Source organism: Dermacentor variabilis, chromosome 4 (genome assembly GCF_050947875.1).
Source record: "Dermacentor variabilis isolate Ectoservices chromosome 4, ASM5094787v1, whole genome shotgun sequence".
Classification (NCBI taxonomy): domain Eukaryota; kingdom Metazoa; phylum Arthropoda; class Arachnida; order Ixodida; family Ixodidae; genus Dermacentor; species Dermacentor variabilis.
The window spans coordinates 34,175,574-34,198,596 of NC_134571.1; the positions used below are offsets into that span (position 1 = coordinate 34,175,574).

Consider the following 23,023-nt stretch of genomic DNA (forward strand, 5'->3'; position numbering starts at 1 on the left):
TCGCGTCAGTTGTAGAATCATGTTTGCCACTCTCAAATTTTAGTACATTTCGTGGGACAGCCAACCTTCTAGAATAAGCATCTTCTAATTCGATTGAGGTAATGACAATTAACGGCGCCGATTTCCAATAGCGGTCCCTCCGCATTTGCCCAGCTCACTCTTGAGATATATCCTTCTTCATTTCTCTCCGGCCGACGTCGGCCGGACTCCTCCTTTCGGGCTCTCCGCCGCCTTGCTCCGCCTGCGCGTAACTCCTCGATCGACGCGCCTTCAGCTGCTACACACGGAAGAGGTATGGATTGCACTCTCTCCCCCGCCCCCCCCCGCCCTTCCCACCTTGGTGCTCCAGTGAGGGTGCCGCCAGCTGCACGTCCCCTCCTCCCCTCCCAATATCGGCCTACGCACTCTCTTTCCGATCAAACGCGCCTTGTGCAGAATCTGCTGCAAAAGTTCGTCGCAGGCATCATCATCATCATCATCATCATCATCATGTTTTTAATGGCGAGCCCCGTTATTGTGAAAATCTGAAGGGCCCTGAAGGCGTTCTGTGGGCCCAATCACGGAGAGTGTTTGTTGGTCGTCAGAAACGCTTCGGCGGGATCCGAGGTCACTGCCGTATTGCTCCACATCGCTGTGCTATAGAGAAATGCTCCCTACTCTCTATAGCGGCTTTTACGTTGTTCACTTTCGTGATAGAGCCTTATTTCACGGTAGTAACGTTTATTGCGTTAGCTATGATAACTGCATGCGTGCAAAAATGCTGCTAGACTTTTCTTGCAACTGACCGCTCAACCACCGGAGGTCAGGCAACCGGTACATGCTCTAGGGTATTACGTCGACAGAATCTTACGTTGGGTATTCTAGAGTTGTATGCGCTCGGTGAGGCTAGGGCTGCAGCCAGCTGGAGAAAGCGTCGCTCGCGCGAACCAATCGAGACGCGGGCTGAACGTGAAGAACGATTGCACGGCGACGCTAAAGCTAATTAAGCGGCGGTGACTCCAAAAGAAGAGTCCGCATCATCGCGAACAATGGTTACGTGGTGTCATACTCGAGGCTGAACGATGCACGACTGTAAAACGAAGCACCAAGAAGAATGAGCGCGAACTGGCCGTTAAACGCTACACGCGTATGGTACCGACAGCGACATCGCGTAGTAGTAGTGATTGACTGTTTAATTAAATAAATTTAGATAGATAAATAAAAGAAGAGGGAAGGGAAGCTAAATTGCTACTGGCTGCATGCAGTAACAGTCGGTCGGTTCGTTCACGCGTGGGTGGTCGACGGCTGTCACCTACACGTATGAATATATCCCAATCACGTGGTACGCGTGAGTGATCGAGTATCTGTTGGAGAGCAGTCGCCAGAAAAGAAACTGTCTGTTCCCGCCCAGAGTACGTTACAGGGTCCGTGACCTGTAAGTCGTCGTACTTCCGCTGCGCCGTCGTCGTTGGGCCATCTACTTTATCCACGAAAGCATGTGTGACACCGCCACACACTGATCCGCATTGCTAGTAAGAAGTGAAGTAGCAAACAGGGTGGACTCATCAGAGCCTGCGTATGCAGGGACATTATAAGATGAATTTACATTCGATTCATGGGCCCCGCTATCTTGGGCTGTTACACAAACAATTTCTAAGCTTTATGAGAAGTGAAGTCATGTAACGGTGTCATGGAACGATGAACGCAGTTATACAACCACTTTCGTGCTTGCGAATCCTCTCTAGTAACGCGTACATTTCGTTAAATATAGAAAAGAGCAGCGTTAACAGCCCAAGATGGCGGCACCTAAACGCTTCCGTAAAATAGTCTCGATGGCGGCGCCGCCGTAAAGGACGCGGCATCGAAGTGCCCTCTAGCACGCGCAACCGTGACTCTAGTCTATGCATCTAATCTAGGTAGCCAAGCCTAACGGTGCTGATGTTACGTCATGGTTATTGTCAACCAGCGACTGCGTATTCGCATACATGATGCGAATACTTTGCCCATGAGATACGCGACACCCACGATCCGCCACGATTCAAGTGTGAAATGGTCCTTCGTCGGAGGACTATTTCTTTCCTCATATGTTCTGCAGGATATATCATACTGTTATTGTATCTATACAATAACAGTATGGTTTGGACGTAGGAGTTACACAAGTGCTCCTGCATGCTGACGTATAACAAAATTACGGCTTTCATGCGCCACATATATTCGATATTGTTGGGCACCGCTGGTGCAGAAATGAGATACTGAACGTCCAAGACAAGTCTCTCTGATGGCGCATCTGACCTCCCACGTCATGTGACGCATTGCTATGGTTGCGAGAGCCGTCCTCGGAAGATGGACATTCGCGGCCCCTCACAACCCGACAAATCATGCGGGGGTTGTTTCCCGGAAAATCTCTAGGTCATCCGAGAGGGGCTGTTCACACCTTTGCAGTGGGACGTATGCACACTTTTCTGCTGCAGTGCGCGTTCGAGGGCTTCGAGCAAATATGATAAGGAGTGTCAATTTAATTCGCAGCAAAACTTGTGGGTTGACACTTCGATGCTGTAGTATCAGTATTTCTACAAAATGAACAGAACTTCATTACGCCCCGATTTAAGTTCCGAAATTGCCCTATACGAGCCCGAAGGTACCGATTAGGAAGGAAAGTTAATCAGTAAAATTTAGTTAGCTACCGAACGTAGCGATTCATGAAGTTCAGTATTTGACGGAAGCCCGTCTGGTCGGGATGAAACATGGTAAAAAGGTAGACAAAAACCCGGGGCACTACGCCGACCAAAGTAAAATTTTAAAGGAAAAGAAAAGAAAACAAAAGGAAAGAATAGAAAAGAAAAGAAGACGTTTCGGCTCCCACACGGGAGCCTTGTTCACAGGTAAAATAAACAAAGATGTTCGAGCAGCTCGTTTAAATAGTCTTGAGCACGTGACGTAGGTAGCGCGCGTACACTAACGGCAGATTGCCCTCGCTCCTGTTCAGAGTGCGTGGCGTAGTCTGAATCATGAGCGACTCAAGATAAAAGCGTCGAAATAGCGATTCATCATGCAAATCATTTCCTGAAGAGGCCACGCATAAGGAATATTACATTACCTACTATGCAGATATTTCTGAAAAAAAAAATTGTTTGGAACAAAAGCAAGCGGTAAGTGTTAACAAAGTTTCCATTAAATATGATTTGGCACTCTGTACGTGACGTGTTCGTCTGCCTTGTCGACGTGTTCGTGGTACCTTCAGCCGTGGCTGCCATATCGGGAGGTGCCCCCATGGGCGAAAGCATTACGTTGCAGGAACGTAAATATGGAAGCTTAAATTATTTGCTTTCAGCTCCACTGATTTCGCCACGAGATCTTCTTGGAAGGGATGACATCTGCTTTTGAGTAATACTGACAGAAGCAGTAATAATTGCCGTTCGAGTCGTCACACTGTGCGCATGATGCACATGCGGATCCACCTCAGTTATAAGTAGAACATGGTAACCACGTGACGCGAGCACATTTCCCTTTTGTTGCTACGTACAGTGGACTCCCATAAAGGCGAGCCTGTTTAAGCCAATGTCCAGACACGAGGAAAAGAGTGTGAACTTTTGGTTACTTTTCCGTACACCAAATTAAAGAAGAAATGTGTGTGAGAGAGAGATCGAGATAGAGAGAAAAAGAAAGAAACCGCTAGTTATTAGAATTAATTGCCAGAAAGATTTAGCCGCCATTGACACCTCCTGCTCGGCTCAATGATACACGAATCGGCAAACTCAGAGAAGGCGGCTCACCTAGCTATACAGGAGCAGAGAATGACACGTCTGTAAAAACAAACAGCTATTTCAGCGTCGCAGGTGATGTGGAAACACACGAGGATGACACCATTGACACGATAATTGAGGAAGTCTTTGATGTGCCTCTTCAGGCCGGTAATTAGATGAGGACACCACCCAGAAGCCACAAGAACCAGCTTCACATATGACACAGCTGATAATTTACCCCGAATAGTTTACTTCTATTACTTTTTTTATGAACTTTTATGACTGACATATATTTACACAGCGCCGGCAAGCATCAAGAACTCAAGAGCTTAAGTAGAAGGACATAAAGCAACACTTTGTATCATTCATTGAATACAATAAATGTCTAGGCTTGTGCGAATATACAATATTACTCCGCACCTCCCTTCCCCCTGTCTGTCTCCACCTCTTCGGCTGCGCTAATGGCGGAGGAGAACATTGCCCTAAAGGTAGTTTCACGGCAGCATAGCTCATACTGTCGTGAAACCAAACGTTGAGGCGAAATTCGCGCTGCCGTGCAGCCACACCTCAAGTCGGAATTCGCGTATAACTCGCACCTCGATGTAAATATTTTCGTTTTTGTCCTTATAGAACGGAAGTAGTTAAGCTCGCGTGTAGGCGGAAAGAATCAAGCTGTATTTGCGCAACACGGCATAAACTGCTGACGTCACGCCGCCAAGGTCCCACTTCCCAGCATCACGACGACTCGCCACTGGCGAACTCGAAACCCTTCCACGCCTTAAGCTACGAAGTAATCTTAAGTCGACTGAAGCACAGCAGTGAGAGAGAGCCTTAAACAAATATGCTGTGCAGCTGCAGTTGTGAAAAATGCGTAGCTTGCATATTTGCATGAAATATATCTGAACCAGTAACGCCACTTTGTAAATAAACTGACTCCAGAGATGAATCTGTTTCCTTCTTTTACAAGTAAAGAACCAACATCTTTAGATTTGTAAACATCTGGGCTCTTATGTCAATGTTTTATGCAAGTCCAACAACTATTCGAACTATTCGCTTTCGACACTAATTACTATTCGCTTCGGCTTCGCTTCGGCTTCGCTTCGGCTTCGCTTCGAACCGAAAAAATTCGTATTCGCACAAGCCTACAAATGTACCTTTTTACGTCTACTCTTCGGTTTTAATACTGTTGTTTCATTTATTGTTTTGTGTTGCGGATACTTGCGTGCGCTGGGAACAGCAGATTTAGAGGTCTGTGGATCACTTTTGTAAAGACGAACCTTTGATTAGACGAACAGGTTTTCATGGGCCCTTAGAGTTTGTCTTAACGGGAGTACATCGATCTGTACAGTAATCGAAATGCCCGGGCTTGAAGGTGTACACTGGTTCCTCTCTGCCCGCGCGCACAATGTGTCCGCGCCGCTTCTCTTGGCAGTTGCACCACGAGTGTCGCCAAAATGTAAATTATGTGCTTGCGAGTTCACTTTACCTATGGACGTGCACCTCTGCACGTCCGCGGACGATGCCTGCACGAAACGAGAATGTACAAACCATCAATAGACACAAAATGGCACAAAATGAATTGCGTATAGTTGTGCAATACACCGCTCTTTATCGGGGAAGAAACAGCGGTCACCTTTATTTCACATCAATCAAATGAAATGTCTTTCGTCTTCGGGCTTCCCTTTCCTCGTTCGCATTTCCTTTGCACGTCACTCACTGTAGTAAAGTCAGGGGCCAAGCCATCGCTGCTCTGATTACAACTTTTATTCCCGGTCCCCTTCGCTCCTTATAGCTCTGAAATAAGAAATGGACATTATTGCGACGTTGAAGACAAGCGTGAGGAGCAGACGTTATCAACCCGCGGAAGCACGTGGAACGTCGTAGCGGCGCCACGCATCGTCATTGGGGCACAGTCTGTTCGCGCCACAAAACGACTCGTTTGGGCGATCGAGAAGCTCTGGGAAACTGCAGCAGTGACTCGTGGGTCGGCGGCGCCAGGCACGGATGAGAGGCAAGCGTTCGTTACAACAACACTGATTCCGCGGGCCACGGGCGTGTGCCCCGCGCACTGTACACGGTCGACGCGCGCCGGCGGCGGGCGCGACGGCGGCCTTCGTTGATGATTCGGTTGGGCTGCAGCGGCAGCATCGCGCACGGCTGTCACGTATCAGCTCAGTTTTCGGAACACCAGGTTGGACGGGTCGTCGGCCAGTTCCGGGTAAGCGTCCACGGGGTGGAAGTAGTCGGCGCGGTAACCGGGCGCCGAGCCGGCGCGCAGGATGTGCTCCTTGTCCTGGTCGCTCCAGGCGGCGGCGCCGTGCGCGTCGGCGAGCAGCAGCTGGCGCTCGTGCGCCCAGCGTTGGCTGAGCGCGTGCTTCTTGGCGTGCCACAGGATGCGCTGCCGCTCGCGGTCGGGCGGCGCCCCGTAGCGCAGGTTGAGCACCGCGTGCGGCGTGTGCAGGCGCACGTCCGACACGTCGCCCTGGTGCACGGTCGTGTTGACGGCGGCGCCGAGCCGCTGCAGCTGCGTCACGTCCTCGTGGAAGCGCCACGCACTGTCCTTGACGAAGTAGAAGGCGTCGCGGCCCTGAAGCACCGGGTGCAGGTCCACCAGGTGCGAGTTGTTGAACACCGAGACGAACACGTCGCGGCGTATGGGGTCGGCGCGCTCCGCCGAGCGCACCACGGCGCGCCCGTCCACGCGCGACACGCTCAGGCCGCGGCCGAACGGCGCGGCGCCCCGGCTCAGCCGGCGCGGCAGCAGCCCTTCCTGCGGTCGCCGCCGCCCCAGCGCCGACGGTTCGACGCTGGAGAGCTGCGAGAAGCCGCGAAGCCGCCTCCGCGCCGCGCAAGCCGTGCCGGACACCGCGGGCAGTCGCCACGGCAGGGCCGCCGTCTCGTCGTCCTCGTCGTAGTCGTCGCTGATCGGCCGCTGCTCGTCCTTCGGCGGCCAGCCGGACAGTCCCAGGCCCGAGAGGCCGAGGCCTTGGCTCTCCACCCAGTCGGGAAGCTCTGCGGGATCCCGAAAGTTCTTTTTCTTACCCACGGCACACTCCCCCGAATCGCAACGCGTCGCCCGCATTGTAAGCGTTTCCGATACGGAGGCGGTACGAGAGTATCAGCAACACTTAAAGAGCAACCACTTTGAGCTTAAAACTTAGTGATTTGGTTTGGCTGAACTGCACGCAAATTGTACGGGAACAGACACCTGCAGCTGAACTAACGAGGAGTCTACCGCACAGGCAAACGGTGGTTTGGAACGGACATAGATAATCGAACATTTCTTACGAAGATGTCAAAGAGGAAGCCTGTGCCTCATTACTTCAATAACTTCAACGCAGACTGGCCATTCTGACTGGGAGTTTTCAGGGGGCGGTCATACGCTGACCGATGTGATGTCAGCATGGATTATCGGTGCCGTCGAAACGCATGGCGGTTGCACAAAATTGTGAACGACGAGCGAGATTAACTGTTCAGTTTTGCACCGCTACTATGAGAAGCGTTGCAAGACTGATTTTCGTATTTGACAACCAATTCAATAAAAAAACATAATTTTGGCACATATTGAGAGGGCAGCATTCAATGAAGCGACGAAAAGTCGTCGCGTGGGCGCCTACGGCAACATTTGGCACATTTAACGAAAATTGGTCATAACGAAAACTGCCACTGAAATTCGAGGCTGCAAAGGCATGATTATGAAAGTAGTTAATCACCCTCGTATAGCTCCTGTCCCCTGCATGTGTGGGGTGTGTTTCGCGCGTCATCGGTTGCGGCCGCTCGTCCACGCATAGAAAGGCTTTCACCGAAGCTACGCAGTACACTCGGTCGCTTTGTCATGACTGACCGAATGCAAGTTTAAATGGGCGCTGTGCTCTCTCGACGTCAACTTATCCTCGTGCCGTCGCGGGGAACCCTATTTGCAACCCAGAATGCAGACACCTAAAGAACGTTGAGCAACTATAGAGAACATGAAGGCGTTCCTCGAAATCTCAGGACCTTCAGCTACGGTTGGCCTGGTTGTCTTCTAAAACTACACTTTTAAATGTTTGCATACTGGTTTACGAACACATTTCTCCACCATGGTCCGCACGTAGCTAAGTTGACGTCATACAAATCTGGCGCCCACTTATTTCGGCGAAATTCGCACTCACCCAGACACGACACGTCTCTGACTGTATTGTATAGTTTCTGTGAAATGCATTTTAATGCAGTGAACTAGTGTCCCAAACCGATTACACTCGAGATTCAGCCCGCAGATGGGTGGGATCAGCGCTATTCTTATGCTAATGTATTCCATGATGGCGTCTTTGCAGCCTTGAACATCGATTGTGGTTTTCTCTTCGGCTGTGAAGTGAATACAGGCAGCTCAATCTATTCAGGCTCAATCCCAAACCACGCTAGCTTAACCTAACGACAATATATACTACTACGACTTTTGGCACCTCAATGCTCGAAGTGCGACAAACGGGTCGCTTCGTTCCCTTGCAACACTGTGCTCGCCCACTGGCCTATCTTACCCTGGTCGGAGTCTCCGGCTGGCCGCTCCGGGTGCAGGTTAACGGGGTCGTTGCGGTTGAACTGGTAGAGGTGCAGGTCCCGCACGTCGCGCAGGCGCAGCGCGTGGTCCCACTGCGGCGTCATCCAGCGGCCCATGAGCGAATCGTAGATGCGCTCGCCGAAGTGCACCAAGCCCGTGAGTGGGTCGAGGATGCCGCCGCGGAAGTCCACTGGTACATACAGCAGGGGCGCCGAGTCGTAGATGATGTGTCCGTACGGCCCACGGTACACCTCCTTGAGCGCGTCTCCGTGGCGGTCGAAGACGAGCGTCGGACTGCCCGCCTGGTCACATGCTACGTAAAATGAGTCCCTGTTGACGCGCAGCTGCACCAGGAAGCCGCGCTCGTCGTACAGCAGCGTCATGCCACGGCCGTCGGCGTTGTTGTACACGTGCGTGACGAGCGTCGGCCGTGCCGGGTCGGCGTAGAAGAATTGCGTCAGGTTACCGAGGTGGTCCTTGCGCATGGCGAGGCGGCCTCGCGCGTCGTAGAAGTAGCGCACTTCGTAGCGACCGCGCCGGGGCCGCTGGGCGCGTACCAGCTGGCCCCGCGTGTTGTACGCGAAGCGTTCTTCGCCGCGCTGAACCACGAAACCACGGCCATCGACCACGAACGGCGTCTCGCCGAAGCGAAGCACGTGGTCGCCGGCATCGTGTAAGATCTCGATCTTGTTGCCCATGTATTGCATGGTAACGATGTTGCCGCCGGCGTCGTAGCTGAAGCGCCAGTGGTCCTTACCAAGCATTTCCGTCAGCTGTCCGTCGGCATCGTACGAGAAGTTGTGTGTCCGTAGCTGGACACCTCCGGCCAGCCGCATGAGCGTGCGCGTCTGAGCAACTCGTCCGCGCGCGTCGTACTGCAATTCCATGCGGAAGAGCTCCTTGTCACCGACGCGCAGAGTAGATTGCTGTAGTCGGCCCAACGTGTCCAGGTGGCGGCTAAAAGCGGCCGTACCGTCCGAGAGCGTCATGTTGCCGGCAGTGCCGTCCCGTGTGATCCGGAACGCGTCCAGCTGCACGAGGCGGCCTCCCGCCGAGAAGGCTAGCTCGGTCTCGGGGAACTGGAGGGTGCCCACGCGCACGCCCAGAGCGCGCATCCTCATCCGCGAGTCGTAGCGGTACTGGAAGTGCGCCGTGGTCAGCTGGAACTGGCTGTAGAAGCGTGCCACGCACTGGCTCAGCAGAGGCCCGTCGTAGAAGTACTCGTGGCGCACTTGCACGTCCTCCTCGCTCCAGCTCTCGGCGCGTACTAGGCCGGCGGCTGTGTAGTTGCGCTGCACCTTGCCTCCACCGAACACTACTTCGGTCGGCTGCGCCAGGGCGTTGTAGCGGTAGAGCACGCGACCCCGGTCTCCCGGGAAGATGCGCAACAGTGGTAGGCCTCGGTCATCCAGGTGGAGCACGTAGGCGCCCGACCCTCCGGGTGCCGTGTAACTGAGTCGGTAGAAGCCGATCGATGCAAGCAGTAGGAAGGCGTGGCGCGCGCCGTCGCGCGGCGTGCGCACGTGTTCAAGGCCGCCATGCTCATCGTACCCGAAGGCAAATGCGCGGCCGCTGGGCAGAAGTACGCGGCTAGGTTGACTGGCTCCGGCCTCGTAGGCATAACGAAGCGCGCTGCCGTCGGCCGCTCGCACCTCTACAAGGCGGCCCAGTCGGTCGTAGGCAAGCGTTTGGGCGAGCGGCCCGCGCTGCCAGCCGCTGGGTCGGCCCAACCGGTCGTAAGCGGCGTTTAGCGGCAGACGTGAACCTCCCGTAGGCAGCCACTGGACTGGCCGCGCGAAGCTGTCGTACTGTACGACGAGAAGTGGTCGTCGCGAGCCGTTGTAGATGATCTCACGTGCTGCCACCCAATCGTACTCGGCCGTCAAGTATTGGCTGCCGTTCACCAGCAGCGCGCGTTCCACGGCCGAGATGGCGCCTTTGGCTAGCTTGAGCTCGTAGCGCCACTCGAGCCGGCGGTCGCTGGGCTTGCCGTCCCAGAGCAGCGTCTGGCTCAGCGGCATAGGGAACATGCCGGCCTGCACGGGTAGCAAGTGCTCGAGGACGCGGTGTGGTCCGGCTTCCCAGAGGAGTGCGGCTGCCTTCCAGGGCGTCGAAAGGAGCAGGCCGCCGTACGGCCGCGTCGTTGTCGTCTCAGCAGCCATGCCCCCTCGGCTGCACTGTACGCTGCCTGGCCGCACGGTGATCACCTCGAGCGAGTCACCGACGGACACAGATGCGGCTCCCGAAGGGGCTAACGAGAACGACAATCGACGCACAAGTCCGCTGGGCGTCACCAGCTGACTCAGGCGGCCGGCCTCGTCGTACGCGTAATGGAAGGTGGCGCCGGTTACATCGTACCGGCTGGCTAGGAGGCCGCCCGGTCCATATAGGAAGTGCGTCTGCAGCCCGTCTGGATCTACGAACGACTCGAGGAGCTTGTCTTGTGCCACGTGCACCCGGCACTTGTGTCCTCTCGCAGTCTCGATTGTGTGCAGACTGTTGGCCGAGTCGCGCAAGAAGGCCACCTGCGCAAGAGACAAGGAATAATCAGTGTATGTGCCATGCCTAGAACAATGCAGCCTTGCCAGCGCATATAGTGGAAGCGTGATCTTTGTACCTTGTTTCCGGACGTGTCGGTAACAGCGCTGAGCTTGCCGAAACTGGTGTTGACGTTGTAGAGGAACGTGTACTTGGCTTTTCCGGTGAGCAGGCTTCTAGTGACCACATGCTGGCCGTACTTGTTGAACACAAACAGCTCATGGCTGTCGGGCTGCGCGATCTGGTACTCCTGCTGTTCGTCTGGCTCCGGAAGATAGGGCAGCGCTGAGAACACCTGCCGGCGCCCCAGGTCTGCCACATGGACCACGCCATCGCTGGTGGCTGCCAACGCGGCCACGGCACGAAGCTCGCTCTCCACGGCCAAGGTGGCATTGCCCGGCGCACGGCAGCCCTCACGCTGCTGATGGCATCCAGCGAAAAGCGTGAGCGTGCCGTCGGGCGCGAGGGCTCGCACGGTTTGACGGTCGGTCTCATCCACTTCGGCCACGTACAGTTCGCCCGTGGGGCCGAACGCAAAGCTCACTAGGGCGCCCAGCGGGTTACTGTCCTGTTCGCCCTGTGGACAATAGACGGGTTGGCCGGCCACCACGAGGAGCCGTTGATCGGCTGTCAGTCGGAGCACCATATGGTCGTCGATGAAGTGCAGAGAGTTGTCGAGTGGATTGATGGCAAGCTCAGTGGGCCACCGCAGCTTGGCCTCGCCCACGGGCAGCGCCCCGGCGCACGGGAACGGTCGCCAGCGTCGGCGGCCTCGAGGATCGCCGATAAGCGTGTCGATAATGCCACGGCTATCAACAACACGGATGCTGCTGCCGTCGGCCACATATAAGCTGTTGTCTACGGCAACGGCCAGCCCTGCGCCCGAGACAAGCGAAGATGTTATATCTTAGGCTGTTGGTCGCCTTGCACATATACTACTTACCCTTCGGATAGGCCAGCTTGGCCTCCAGCGCAGGCCTACCGTCGCCGCAGTTGTCGCGGGGCAGGCACCTTTCGCCACTGCCCACGACTACGTCGAAGTTCGAGTCCGGGTCGTCGACCTTGTCAAGCGAGTGGACGCGCAGCACCTGGTGGCGCTCGGGATCGGACACGTACAGGTGGCCGTCGGTGGGGCTGAGCGTGAGCTGGCACGAGGCGTCGCCTGCACCGCGCAGCCGCAGCACGGTGTACAGTTGGCCCTCGGGCGTCACGCGCCGCACCAGGTTCAGGTCTGCCAGGTAGACGCTGCCGTCGGGGCCAGCAGCCAGCGCCGAAGGAGCCAGCAGCCGTTGGAGCCGCGCGGGGCCTCCGCTGCACTCGGCTGCGCTGCACAGTAGTGGGCGCGGCTCACCCGTTCCGGCCAGCAGGGCCATGACACGTGGCGCTTGTGCTAGGTACAGCGCCGACCCGTCGCCCTTCTGCAACACGCCTTGCTGGAAGTTGTAGCGGTGGTGTACGTCCAGGTTCCAGCCGCCCAGCTCGGACACATCCATGTCGTGACCCGGCAGCGTAGTCGACTGCGTGCTCCAAATGGGTTGGTCGCAAGAGGTGTACTCGTAGCCCAATGAGACGAGCACACGCGCCAGCCCGTAGACCTTCTGCTTGTAGACGTTGCGCTTGTTCCAGGCAAACGTGTACTCGATGTCCGGGTCTGCCTCGAAGATACGCTCGAACAGGATGCCCTCGACTACGATGCGCAGGTGCACCAGGCGCAGCTCCGGAGGGATGATTGACGGCGTGAGGCGCAGGTGCAGCGTGGCCAGGTATCCCTGCGCCTGACCGCTGCGGTACACGAGCTGGAGCCCGGATCCGGGTACCTGCAGCGTCTCCTGCAACTCGCGACTCTCGGCCAGCACGGCCGACCCGCCGCAACCGCCGGTCGGCCGCGCGCTCTGATACAGCACAGGCTGCATGCGCTGGTACGAGTGCGCCTCGCAGGCGGCCTGCTGTAGTCGGCGACCGCCCTCTTCGGCCGGCTCGCCCCCCAGCACCGCCATCTCCACGTGGCCCATGACCACGATGGTGTTCCAAGGAACGAGCACAGTGCGCTTTATGGGATGGAACGGGTTGCGCTGGAACTGTAGCGTCACTGCGCCGCCGCCGTTGACCAAGATGTCGAACCTGCGCAGTTCGGAGGAGGTCCGTCGTCACCGCGGAGAACCGGCGTGTGCGCGCGCGTTGCTTCGCCGCTCACCATCCGTCGTTGCGAGTCAGCGTGAAGCCGAACTGCGGGTCCGTGGCGACGCTGACGCGGATGCCGACGATACCGTTGCCTTCCTTGCCGGTGACCCTCCCGCGAATCACTGACACTCGGCTGGAAAGGGCGCGCCAGTGTAAGACGCCCGCGGGCCCTGGCTGATGCCGGGGTGGGGTTTTAGGGGTTAGGGTGGACAAGAGACACACGCGCCCCCAGCGGCAGGCGAGCTGGGGGTCTATGGGGTCAACACGGAGCGAGACAGAGACAGGACAGGACACCAGCCAGACGGCAGCCCCGCGGGCGCGCACTCACCTCTTGGCGAAGGCGCTCCAGAACTGGCTGCGAGGGGGGAGGGGACAAGCCAACAGTCAGGGCGCGGCACGCTGGCGGCGCGCCGCCGCACACAACACACAGGGACAGACACAGAGACTCCGTGTGACCACCACAGGGACGAGACAGACAGACGGGCGCTCGCGCACTGACCTCTCGGAGTACTCGTCGCGGTGCGAGTAGCTCTGCACGCTGTCCTCCTCGATCAGGAACTTCATGCGCTGGTAAAAGGACGCCGTCACGGCGGGTGGTTGCTTGCGCAGCAGGATGTCCTGCGGCTCCGGCGATGACAGGCAGAGCAGGCTCTCGCTGCACTCGGGCCGGTAGCAGCACTCGCTGTCGGCACAGTCCACCAGGCCGTCCTTGTCGTTGTCCGCCTTGTCGCTGCACTGCGTCTCCTGCGGCACGCTGCAGTCGCGGCCTGCCCAGCCGGCCAGGCAGGCGCAACGCCAGCGCTCACCATCGCGAACGCACTGGCCGTGGCTGTGGCAGCCCTCGGGGCAGCCGTCTGCGAGGACAATGGCCTGTGTACAGCCTCTGCGTATTCGCGTGCGCGCCTCCACGGAGGTGTACCTAACGTGCAATGCTGGCCCATCCATCCCTGGATGCACACGCAGGTGCCGTTGTTGCACTGGCCGTGTTGCAGGCAGCGCTGGTCGCACTCGCGCAGCTCGCACCGACCGCCCGTCCAGCCCGGCTCGCAAGTGCAATGACCTTCTTCGCAGCGGCCCCGGGATCCGCAGTCCAGCTCACACTTGGCTGCGTGTGAAGACGGAAAGTTGAACTAAACCATTGTGTGGAAACCATCGACGGTGATTCTAAATCTAAGCGAACAGCGGAGCGCTTCTATAAAGTTAATCGCTTATGCGCTTGATGGAGCATATTTGCTACAGTGATGATACTTACGTAGCGCTCATCGTTTCATTACGTAATGGGGCGAGCACAGAGCCGTTAACCAGCACATCTGTGGGGGTGGTATAGGTGGCTTTATATACGTATAAGTCGATTCGTCATATGTGTGTTGTCTCCAGCGATGTGACCGCCGATGTGGAAGGCAGCTGCCATCCTCCTCCCCTGGCGAAGCCCTCTTTTGCGGCAGCCACTTGGAGAGAGGCTGGCGGAAGGAGAGAAGGGCTCTGCTTTATGACGACATGCTACTTGACTAGGCGTGACGAAAGCGGTGACGTCAAAATCAGCGCCGGTTACCCGAGAGAATCCCCATTAGATTCTAGGGCAATCGGGCACGGTAGCAGGACAGTGCCCCGGCCTTTGGTTCCGCCCGACCACTCCACACCAATATCTAAACTTTCGCCTCCTCCCCCCCCCCCCCCCAGCGATGAACGCGCCCTGCAAGTCGGTCACTCGGCTTCGGGAGAGCGGGCACCCTTTGCATCGGCACATTTGTATCAGCGGTAAGTCCGACCACCAAGCGCCAACTACGAAAACGGGCGAAAGAGGCAAAGGAAGCCTTAAAATACGTTGCGCTAAGCGCACGCGGGCATCGCTCTGAGCGCGTGGACACGCACCCCGGCTGCAGTCGTCGCCAGTCCACTGTTCGAAGCAGACGCATGCCTCGCGCTCCAGGTCGTAAACGCCGTGCGCCGAGCAGTCCGGCAGGCAGCGGCTGAGCCGCTCGTCGGCGTCGCTGCAGTTCGCACCGCGCCACCCGGGCTTGCACCAGCAGCGGCCCTGGACGCAGGCGCCGCGGGATCCGCACTCCGGGTCTGGGCAGTCGGGCCGCTCGCAGTTGTCGCCGCCGAATCCCGGCTCGCAGATGCATCGGCCGCGCACGCACCGGCCGTGTCCCGAACAGTCGGGCAGCTCGCAGAGGTCGTCACGCACGGCGCACTCGGCGCCCTTCCATCCGGGCTCGCAGCGGCAGCGCCCCTGGACGAGGCGGCCGTGGCCGCTGCAGAGCACGGGGCAAACGCTGTCCGCGCAGTCCAGCCCGATGTACCCTGGGAAGCAGTGGCACTGTCCCAGGCGGCAGCTGCCGTGGCCGTGGCACTGGCTGGGGCAGCTGGTCGGCACGTCCCGGGCAATAGCCGGCTGCAGGGCTAGCGACACCGGTAGCGGGTCGTCGTTGATCAGCGACAGGAACCACGTGCCGGGTTCCAGGAAATGAATCAGGTCAACCTCTTCCAGCTGCGAGCAAGCAGCGCGCAGGCGCGTGGCACATCGTTAGCCGCGCGCTGGTTACGCATGCATGAGACCACTCGCGTGTCTTGGTGCAGACGACGTTTTAGAGCTGGTTCTTCGTATCATGTCCTCTCGATCGTTCTAATGCCATGCATTTGCACAACTTTGTTTGGCCACAGTGCCTTTTGCGTAAATATTTATTTGTTAATTATTCAGGAACCTACATCGCCCAGCTGGGCATTATTGTATAGCGGGGTCGAAATATAACCAGAATGAAAACATGGAAGCAAACAGGCACAGCTGTACCTTGAACATTCAGCTGAAATCACGCATCTTTCAAGGTTGAGGAAAACATCGTTGCGGAAATACACGCGACACTCGTCTCCTAGCTGTTGTCTAATTATGTACGCGATCTGTTCTCGTTGACGGTGAGTGACGCGAAATGGCGATGCGGAACCACAGAAGCAGTCTTATCTTTTAGAAACTTGCTTCATGTGTACTGTTTACAGAGTTTCACGCAGATCACATGGATGGAAGCTTCTTCTTCCTGAACGTTTTCCCACATTGCGAATTTTCACGGAACTCCGTTTGGCTGAGATGTTTAAATAGTCATGCGTCATATAGCTACGAGTTAGTCGCATTAGAAAAGGGATGAGAGGGTCATCACTGCCGTATCTCGATGGTATACCTTTAACACCTGTAGCTGTTGTGTCATTCAGTACTTGCAGCGAGTTGTTCTTAGGGCTCATTTCTATGATTCCTATGACTTGACGCTATGGTAACCTGCGTAGCTCAAAGACAGGTGGGGTACCAGCTCCAGTTGCTAACCGGTGGCACAGCAGGTTCTGCTTCGCTGGCATTTTATAATTTTTCTTTTTCGAAGCTGATCTTAAACAATGTATGTATGCAAGGATTTCCTTTCATGTTCTCTCTGTAACCAGTGTGGATGGTTAGGCTCGCTTCCGTTAGAATCACTCTTGGGTCGCATTACCTTGGAGTCCAGCATACAACAGTGCACTGAAGTTCTTGTCGTGCACTGTACCGATCTGCTCTAACCCTCGACTACAGGAAGTGTTAGTGTATTATATTCTAAAGCTACATGTTTACGACGTCAGGCTATACCAGTGATACCGCTGCAGAAGACATGAACACGCTGGTTACACGACGGAGCGGCATGGGCCGTGCACTCACGACTGCCGACCGGTGTCCCCCGGCTGTGGCCACCACTTCGGCCACGTCGCGGGCGGTCAGCGATGGCGGCTCGTTACGCCTGGCCAGCAGGGCGAGCCGAGCGCCCTGCGGCGCGGTCACGTTGAAGCGCACGAACGCGGCCTCGGGCTGCTCGAAGCGCACGTTCCAAGCGTCGTGCGCCTCCAGGTGATGGGTGAGGCGGGCGCCCAGCTCCACCTCGGTGTATGCGTCAGCCTGCGCGGGCGGCCGGCACGGCTCCCGCGCGGCAGGTTGCTGCTGATTATGCTGGTGCTGCTGATTGTGCTGCTGCTGGTTGTGTTGCTGTTGCTGCTGCTGTTGGTTGTTGTTGTTGTGCAGGTGTGGCGGAGGCGGCGCGGAAGCGGACAGGCTCTCGGCCGCCGCGTCCAGCAGCACGCAAGGCTTGGCTGCAGGTCCGGCGGCGGCCACGTAGGCGAGCGCCGCGGCCAGGGTGGCCGCGAGGGCGGCCAGCGCCAGGCAGGCCCACTGCCAGCCGCTGCGCGGCCTTAGCCGCTGGGTGAGCGCGGCCGCGAGGGAAGTGGAGGCGGCTGGGGGTGCCTCGATGATGAGCTGCGGGTTGACACGGCTCGCGGCCGGCGGCACCATGGGGCCCGTGGTCTCGCTGTAGCTGGGCGGCTCGGCGTACGCGTTGCGAGGCGGCACTGCGGGCGCCGGCTCCGGTGGGCTCTCGGGCCATGACTCGGAGCTCGCGTACGGCCGCCGGTGCAGGGAGTCCATCTGCGACCGCGGCTGCACGCCCTGCGAACCGAGAGAGAGAGAGAGAATGTGCGACGACGTCCTACTGGCGGCTTCGCTCGGCTATATCGGTGCGCTCGTCTTGCGCAAGCACGCGAAGTGCTACTATAGTACGTGCCCTGAGTGGTGCACAGACGCAGGAAGCCATACATGTGCGTTCCGAGCTGGGGTGCAGTCAGCTGTCCTATTCAATGGCCGGTCATTCTAAGACTGACCTGGGGCTGAAGCATCCCCAGTGACTGGTGAAACCTTACAACCTGAGCATCACTACAAACGGCGCCCAAAGCACGAGCCTCGAGGCGCGTTGTACAACGGCGGATCCGGAGAGAAGTGTTCCCAGTGGAGAACGATCCCCGTCGTCTACAGGGCCGACGGTGCTGTGCCGGCATTTCGAGTGAAGCTGGCCCTCAGTTTGCGCCTCATCTCTTAATGTTCTGTAGTTCTCGTTTTGTTTGCTTGTTTTGATTTTTGCTTTTATGACCTTTCCACGACGCGGTGGTGTTGGTGCGCGCGCGCTTAGCACGAAAAAAGTGTACCGAAAACGTTTTTCTGCGCGAGCATCTCTTCGACAAACACAGCGGCGTGTGGGACTGTGACAAGCAGTGCGCGCAAGAACCGCGTGCATGTCACACAAGAATAAGCAAGCTATGGCGTGAAGCCGTCTGTGCGTTCTTGAAAAAAAAAAAAAAAACTCAGGAAGAGCCTGAAGATAGACCGTATATTCTTCATGATGCAACGTTTTCCAATCCTAGTCTTTACACGTGATAATACAAGAGTGAAGGAGCACCAGGAGTCGCACTCTCAACTTATTACCACTGCTTATTATGGCGCTCATTATGACAGATGTTACGAAATGATGTCTAAGGTGTTTAGCAGCAGATGAAACCCAACGGTGCTAGTTGTAACTTTATCTTTCTCATCGTATACCTAGTTAATCTCGTTGCGAGGCTGCCTTCTAGCTAACTTCACCCGCACAAGGTGTCCGGAATACCGGTCAGTGCAATGCCAGACTCACTAAGCCATTTACACAAATATTGTACCGACATGCAATTGATGATGGTGGTGTTGTGGCCGTTTTACACTTTGTCATGTTGGTGATCGCCTATTGCTAGCACAACAGCGTTCATTACGGAAGTAAGGGGGAGATATACTTTATTGAAGAACGGGCTAAAGGAGGAAAGGGGGGAGTGTTGCTTGCTGCAGGCGGACCTGCTCTTGCAAAATCAGTCGGAAACTGCTCCGCCCTAGCGCCGCCTGTCAAGTGCGCTAGTACCTAAAGTCCGTCACACTACATCCAGCAACAGAAGTGACGAATATTGGCGAGGACGAATCTGAAACGGGGCGCAATTCACAACGCACACATTCGAATAAAACGTGTCGAAAGGACAGGGAGGCGAGAAGCCAGGTGTTCGGTCAACTCTAAATATTTACTTATGCTGCCCCCCCCCCCCTCCCCGCTGCTATGATGTTACCATGTCGTCATGTGCCTTGCCGCACCCCTAATGGAAATGGAGAATTAGACCTGCTGAGACACCGCGGCGGGTTCTATTTGCTTATTTGAAGGGGGACTAGAGGTAGGGAGGCTAGTAAGACAGGATAGCATGGTGAGGGTGAAATAACTTACACGATGTACAGTTCACTAAGGAGTGCGCATACATGACAAATCATAAAAATGAAAAGGTAAGGTGACTGGTGTGTCTGTCAGAGCACACGGTGTAACACTCCATAAGTTAGCGCCAATGGGCTTTCTCTGGAAACTAGTGCGTTGACGTATACGTAGCTGACCCTTACGTCTCGACAGCAGAGGAGCAGAACAAGCGGCGTCGCCTTTCTCAAAAAAAAAAAAAAAAAGAAGCATATATTCCTACGTCGCAAACAAGCGGTTTCACCTTTTGACTGAAGCACCTACTAATTTCGACCAAATTCTTTTTGCGTTCAACTGACCGAATGCAAATAGCAATACAAACCGGAGCGTAGAATCAGAGAGCGAGTATTTTTTGGGGTAAGTACAAAGCTGGTACGTGACGTTGTAAATGAAATGGTCAGCTCTGAAGGGCAGTTCGAGACTGCACGCAGGCATTGAAATTTCATGTGTAGACTGCGTAGTCGTCCCGCTGTAATTTACCTGCTTCACCTGCCGGTGCTTCGCACCTGTGATGTGTTTTCACTTGTTCTTGAGCAAGAACGAACACAAGCAAGCGAGACTGAGCAGGTGAAGCGCAGGTGAAGTGCACCTGTTCGGTCTTGCGCTTCACCTGCGCTTCACCTGCTCAGCCTCACTCGTTTATGTTCATCCTTGCTGAAATGGTTAGTTTCCTCACGCTAGCCAAGAAAAGATGGAACTTCACCAACTATCCCAATTTGAAGTTTTGCTGACTCGACTTTCGTTAATTTCGTGGTAAGAGGTTGACTTACGAGAATAAAAAATGAAGGGCAAACTTCGATTTGAATTTCGTGCCTGCCGAAGCCCTAGCGCAGTTACGACAATGTGACGTCACGGGATTTAGAGTACTTTCAGGTATTTTGTCCGTTTTGGCACTGTAAAAATGTTCCCGAAACTTGCTAAGTTCGGTCTTTAACGCCTTTGTAGTTTACCGATGTAGTTTACCCTAACAAATAAAAAAAGAAAAAAAGGAAAAGGAAACAAAACAAAGATAATTCCGAGTAGACATTGTTAACATTTATGACGTCACGATGGTGCGGGAACTTCAACGCAGTGTCACCACCCATCGGCACCCGTCTTTTTTGGTCTTTTCTGGCATTACCAAGCCCCTTCTCACAATATAAGAGTGACTTGTTTGGTATTTTGGGAAGCTAATTTACTAATGCAGCTCAACTGTACACTTGTTTTCATCCATTTCATTTATTATACCCCTCAGGGCCAAGGGCATTACAGAGGGGGAGTGGTAAATACAAAAGAATGAAGAAAACAAATATAGTTGATCACATGAGTGTTTATATAGCACCTGTATATAGGTACAATATTAGCTCAGGCTTCACGGAACTGTTCATAATTAGTAAGGCCTATAACTTCAGCGTGAAGATGATTCCAGTCATGTGAGGTTCGCGGCAGGGATGATTGTGAGAAACTTTGTGTTGCATGACAAAATGTCGACTTTGTACTGATGATCAATGCGACGGGATACATAAACTGGATGGGGGATGAGGTGATCTCGTAGAGTATGATGATGGTACAACTCTTGGAAGAGGGCAATACGAGACACTTTTCTGCGAGATGCCAGCGATGGCAGGCAAAGATTAGATTTCATGTTAGTTAAGCTCGCTGTGCGGTTGTAGTTAGCAAGAATAAAGCGCAAAAAGTTATTTTGAACCATCTCGAGGTCAGTGATTAGGTTTTCGTGAGCAGGGTCCCATACTGGAGTCGCGTGTTCGAGTTTGGGTCGTATTAAAGTTTTATATAACAAAAGTTTCAGATTAGTAGGTACGTTGAAAAAGTTGCGACGTAGGTAGCCAAGCATGCGATTAGCGTATTTAATTATGCTCTCAGTATGAAGAGACCAGCTGAGGTTAGAAGTGATGTAAACACCAAGATATTTATATGAAGAAACTGATTCCAGCGACGTAATACGACGGTATTACGGTCGTATTACGATTACAATGTAATACGACGGTATCGTAGATGTTTCCTTAGACACAAGCATGACGTTCATTCGTTAATATTTAGCTCCATTTACCATTCATTGCACCAGTTCCCTATAGTGGTAAAGTCCAACTGAAGTAATTCAATATCTTCATAATGGGAACAGCGCGAACAAGACGGCGACGGAGTGCAAGGACACAAGATGAGCGCTCGTCCTGTGTCATTTCACTCCGTCGTCGCCTTGTTCGCGCTGTTCCCATTATGAATGTATACCAACTCGCCCAACTTTCCACTTTAATCCAATATCATTAGCACTGGCAGTTTCTCTGAAAATGGCGCAATCGTCAGCGAACACACAGATATGGGAATTGATAAGCGAGGGAAGATCATTAATGTAGATTAGGAACAATAGAGGTCCAAGGACGGAACCCTGTGGAACACCTGAACGAACCTCTATAAAACCGGAGTTAACGCCGTTAGCACAATCCATTTCAAAAGGTTACAGTCAATGTTAAGTTATTTTAGTTTGGGAAGAAATAGCTTGGGTGACACGCCTTGTCGAATGCTTTACATGTATAGATAAAGCAAGGTTTCATCTGTAGAGATATTCATAAAAGGTTCATATGTATATAAATCAAGGTTTGATCTGCGTGAATATATATATTTATAACAATACAGTTAAGAACCTTGATTATTTAGTGCCTCTTTAAAATCTATCAGGGAACGTGACGGGTGTACACAGTGTTTCACTTAAGTTGGGCCAAACATTAAAAATATGCAAATGCTACGTAGCTGGAGAGAACCAAGGTAATGTCGTTTACCGCCGCTTGGAGATACTCAGATAGTTTTCTTGCAATAAATCTAATTAAATAATTAGTCTGAAATAATTGAATAATCAACTTCCCAATTATTATAGTCAGATGAAAAGTGTCAGTCAGAAAATCATAAAGCAAAAACATGAGAAACTTCCGATACAGCTTTCTGTTGCTCAATACGTGCTGCATAAGAGTGTTTTTCCGAGCGGGAAAGAAGCCCGCGAATGCACGCAAAGTGCCTCCAGCAGCAAGTCGCGCGGCAATTATGCGTGCATTCGGGGGCACCTTTCACGCTTGGAAAAATACTTTTATGCAGTACTTATTGAGTCACAGAAAGCTGTATCGGGAGTTTTACAGCGAAGCTGTTCGCGGCTAGGTTCTGGCGTATCTCGCCTCCGTGGACATAGACCAAAAATTTTTCATACGTGGGTCGATCCCGAAGATAGTGCAACGTCGGGCCGACCCGCGCCGGAGGTGCAGTTCGCCATTAAAGGGCCCATATACACAACTTCGCTCGTCATCCTTCTTCACAGAGTGGAAGGGCATTGAATTTTTTTCATGTTGCTCTACAATTTTCTCATTGACACTTTCATCTAACTATATTAATTGAGAATTAATTAACACTAATTATCTAATTATGCGGAGTGAGAAGAGTAATCTGAGTATCTACAAGCGACGGCAAGCAACAGTACCTTGCTTCTGTCCAGGTACGTAGCATTTGCATATTTTTAATGCTTCGCTCAAATCAAGTGGAGCACCCTTATGTGGATCAACAAAAATGGTATCCACAGCTCGAATTACTGTGTCCTCGTTTGCTATCGTATTTTTTGGATGGTGGTGTTTCCAAGCACCTGGTAGTATAGCATATTGCTACAAGAGATACATGTGCGAATTTATCAGAGAGAAGGCGTCGTAGTTACTTCGAAAAGTTAATTGCCCGGGAGTCGAACCCGGGACCACCGCCTGACTGAGGCATTCGCTCTGTCAAACTGAGCTAGTCGGGATGCTAGCTGTTTATGAGGGCAGGTGGCGGGTACCAGATAAACCCTACTCCCGGCTTTATAAAAACCGTTTTAAAAGAATATTCTACTACTCTCGTGGGTTAATCGACATGTTAGTCTTATTGTTTCGTGTAAACCTCGAATATTGTTACAACACAAATATCTGTTTGTGTTTCTA

General features: G+C 54.0%; 1 protein-coding gene across 2 annotated transcripts in view; it reads right to left on the minus strand.

Moving 5' to 3' along the window:
- Window positions 1-5,306: 5,306 nt before the first annotated feature.
- The window catches only part of LOC142578922 (teneurin-m-like), a 33,125-nt gene continuing 15,408 nt past the window's right edge, over window positions 5,307-23,023 (minus strand). Inside the window, exons 2-11 of one of the 2 annotated variants that reach the window (XM_075688626.1) lie at window positions 16,655-17,431; window positions 14,851-15,469; window positions 13,898-14,083; window positions 13,478-13,832; window positions 13,307-13,333; window positions 12,992-13,111; window positions 11,741-12,918; window positions 10,877-11,673; window positions 8,240-10,784; window positions 5,307-6,734 (exon numbers count right to left, since the gene is read on the minus strand). In XM_075688626.1, the coding sequence (XP_075544741.1) occupies window positions 5,890-6,734; window positions 8,240-10,784; window positions 10,877-11,673; window positions 11,741-12,918; window positions 12,992-13,111; window positions 13,307-13,333; window positions 13,478-13,832; window positions 13,898-14,083; window positions 14,851-15,469; window positions 16,655-17,410 (7,428 nt within the window). In that variant the 5' untranslated portion in view covers window positions 17,411-17,431 and the 3' untranslated portion in view covers window positions 5,307-5,889. The remainder of the gene's footprint in view (window positions 6,735-8,239; window positions 10,785-10,876; window positions 11,674-11,740; window positions 12,919-12,991; window positions 13,112-13,306; window positions 13,334-13,477; window positions 13,833-13,897; window positions 14,084-14,850; window positions 15,470-16,654; window positions 17,432-23,023) is intronic. The other variant, XM_075688627.1, reaches the window with a different exon arrangement.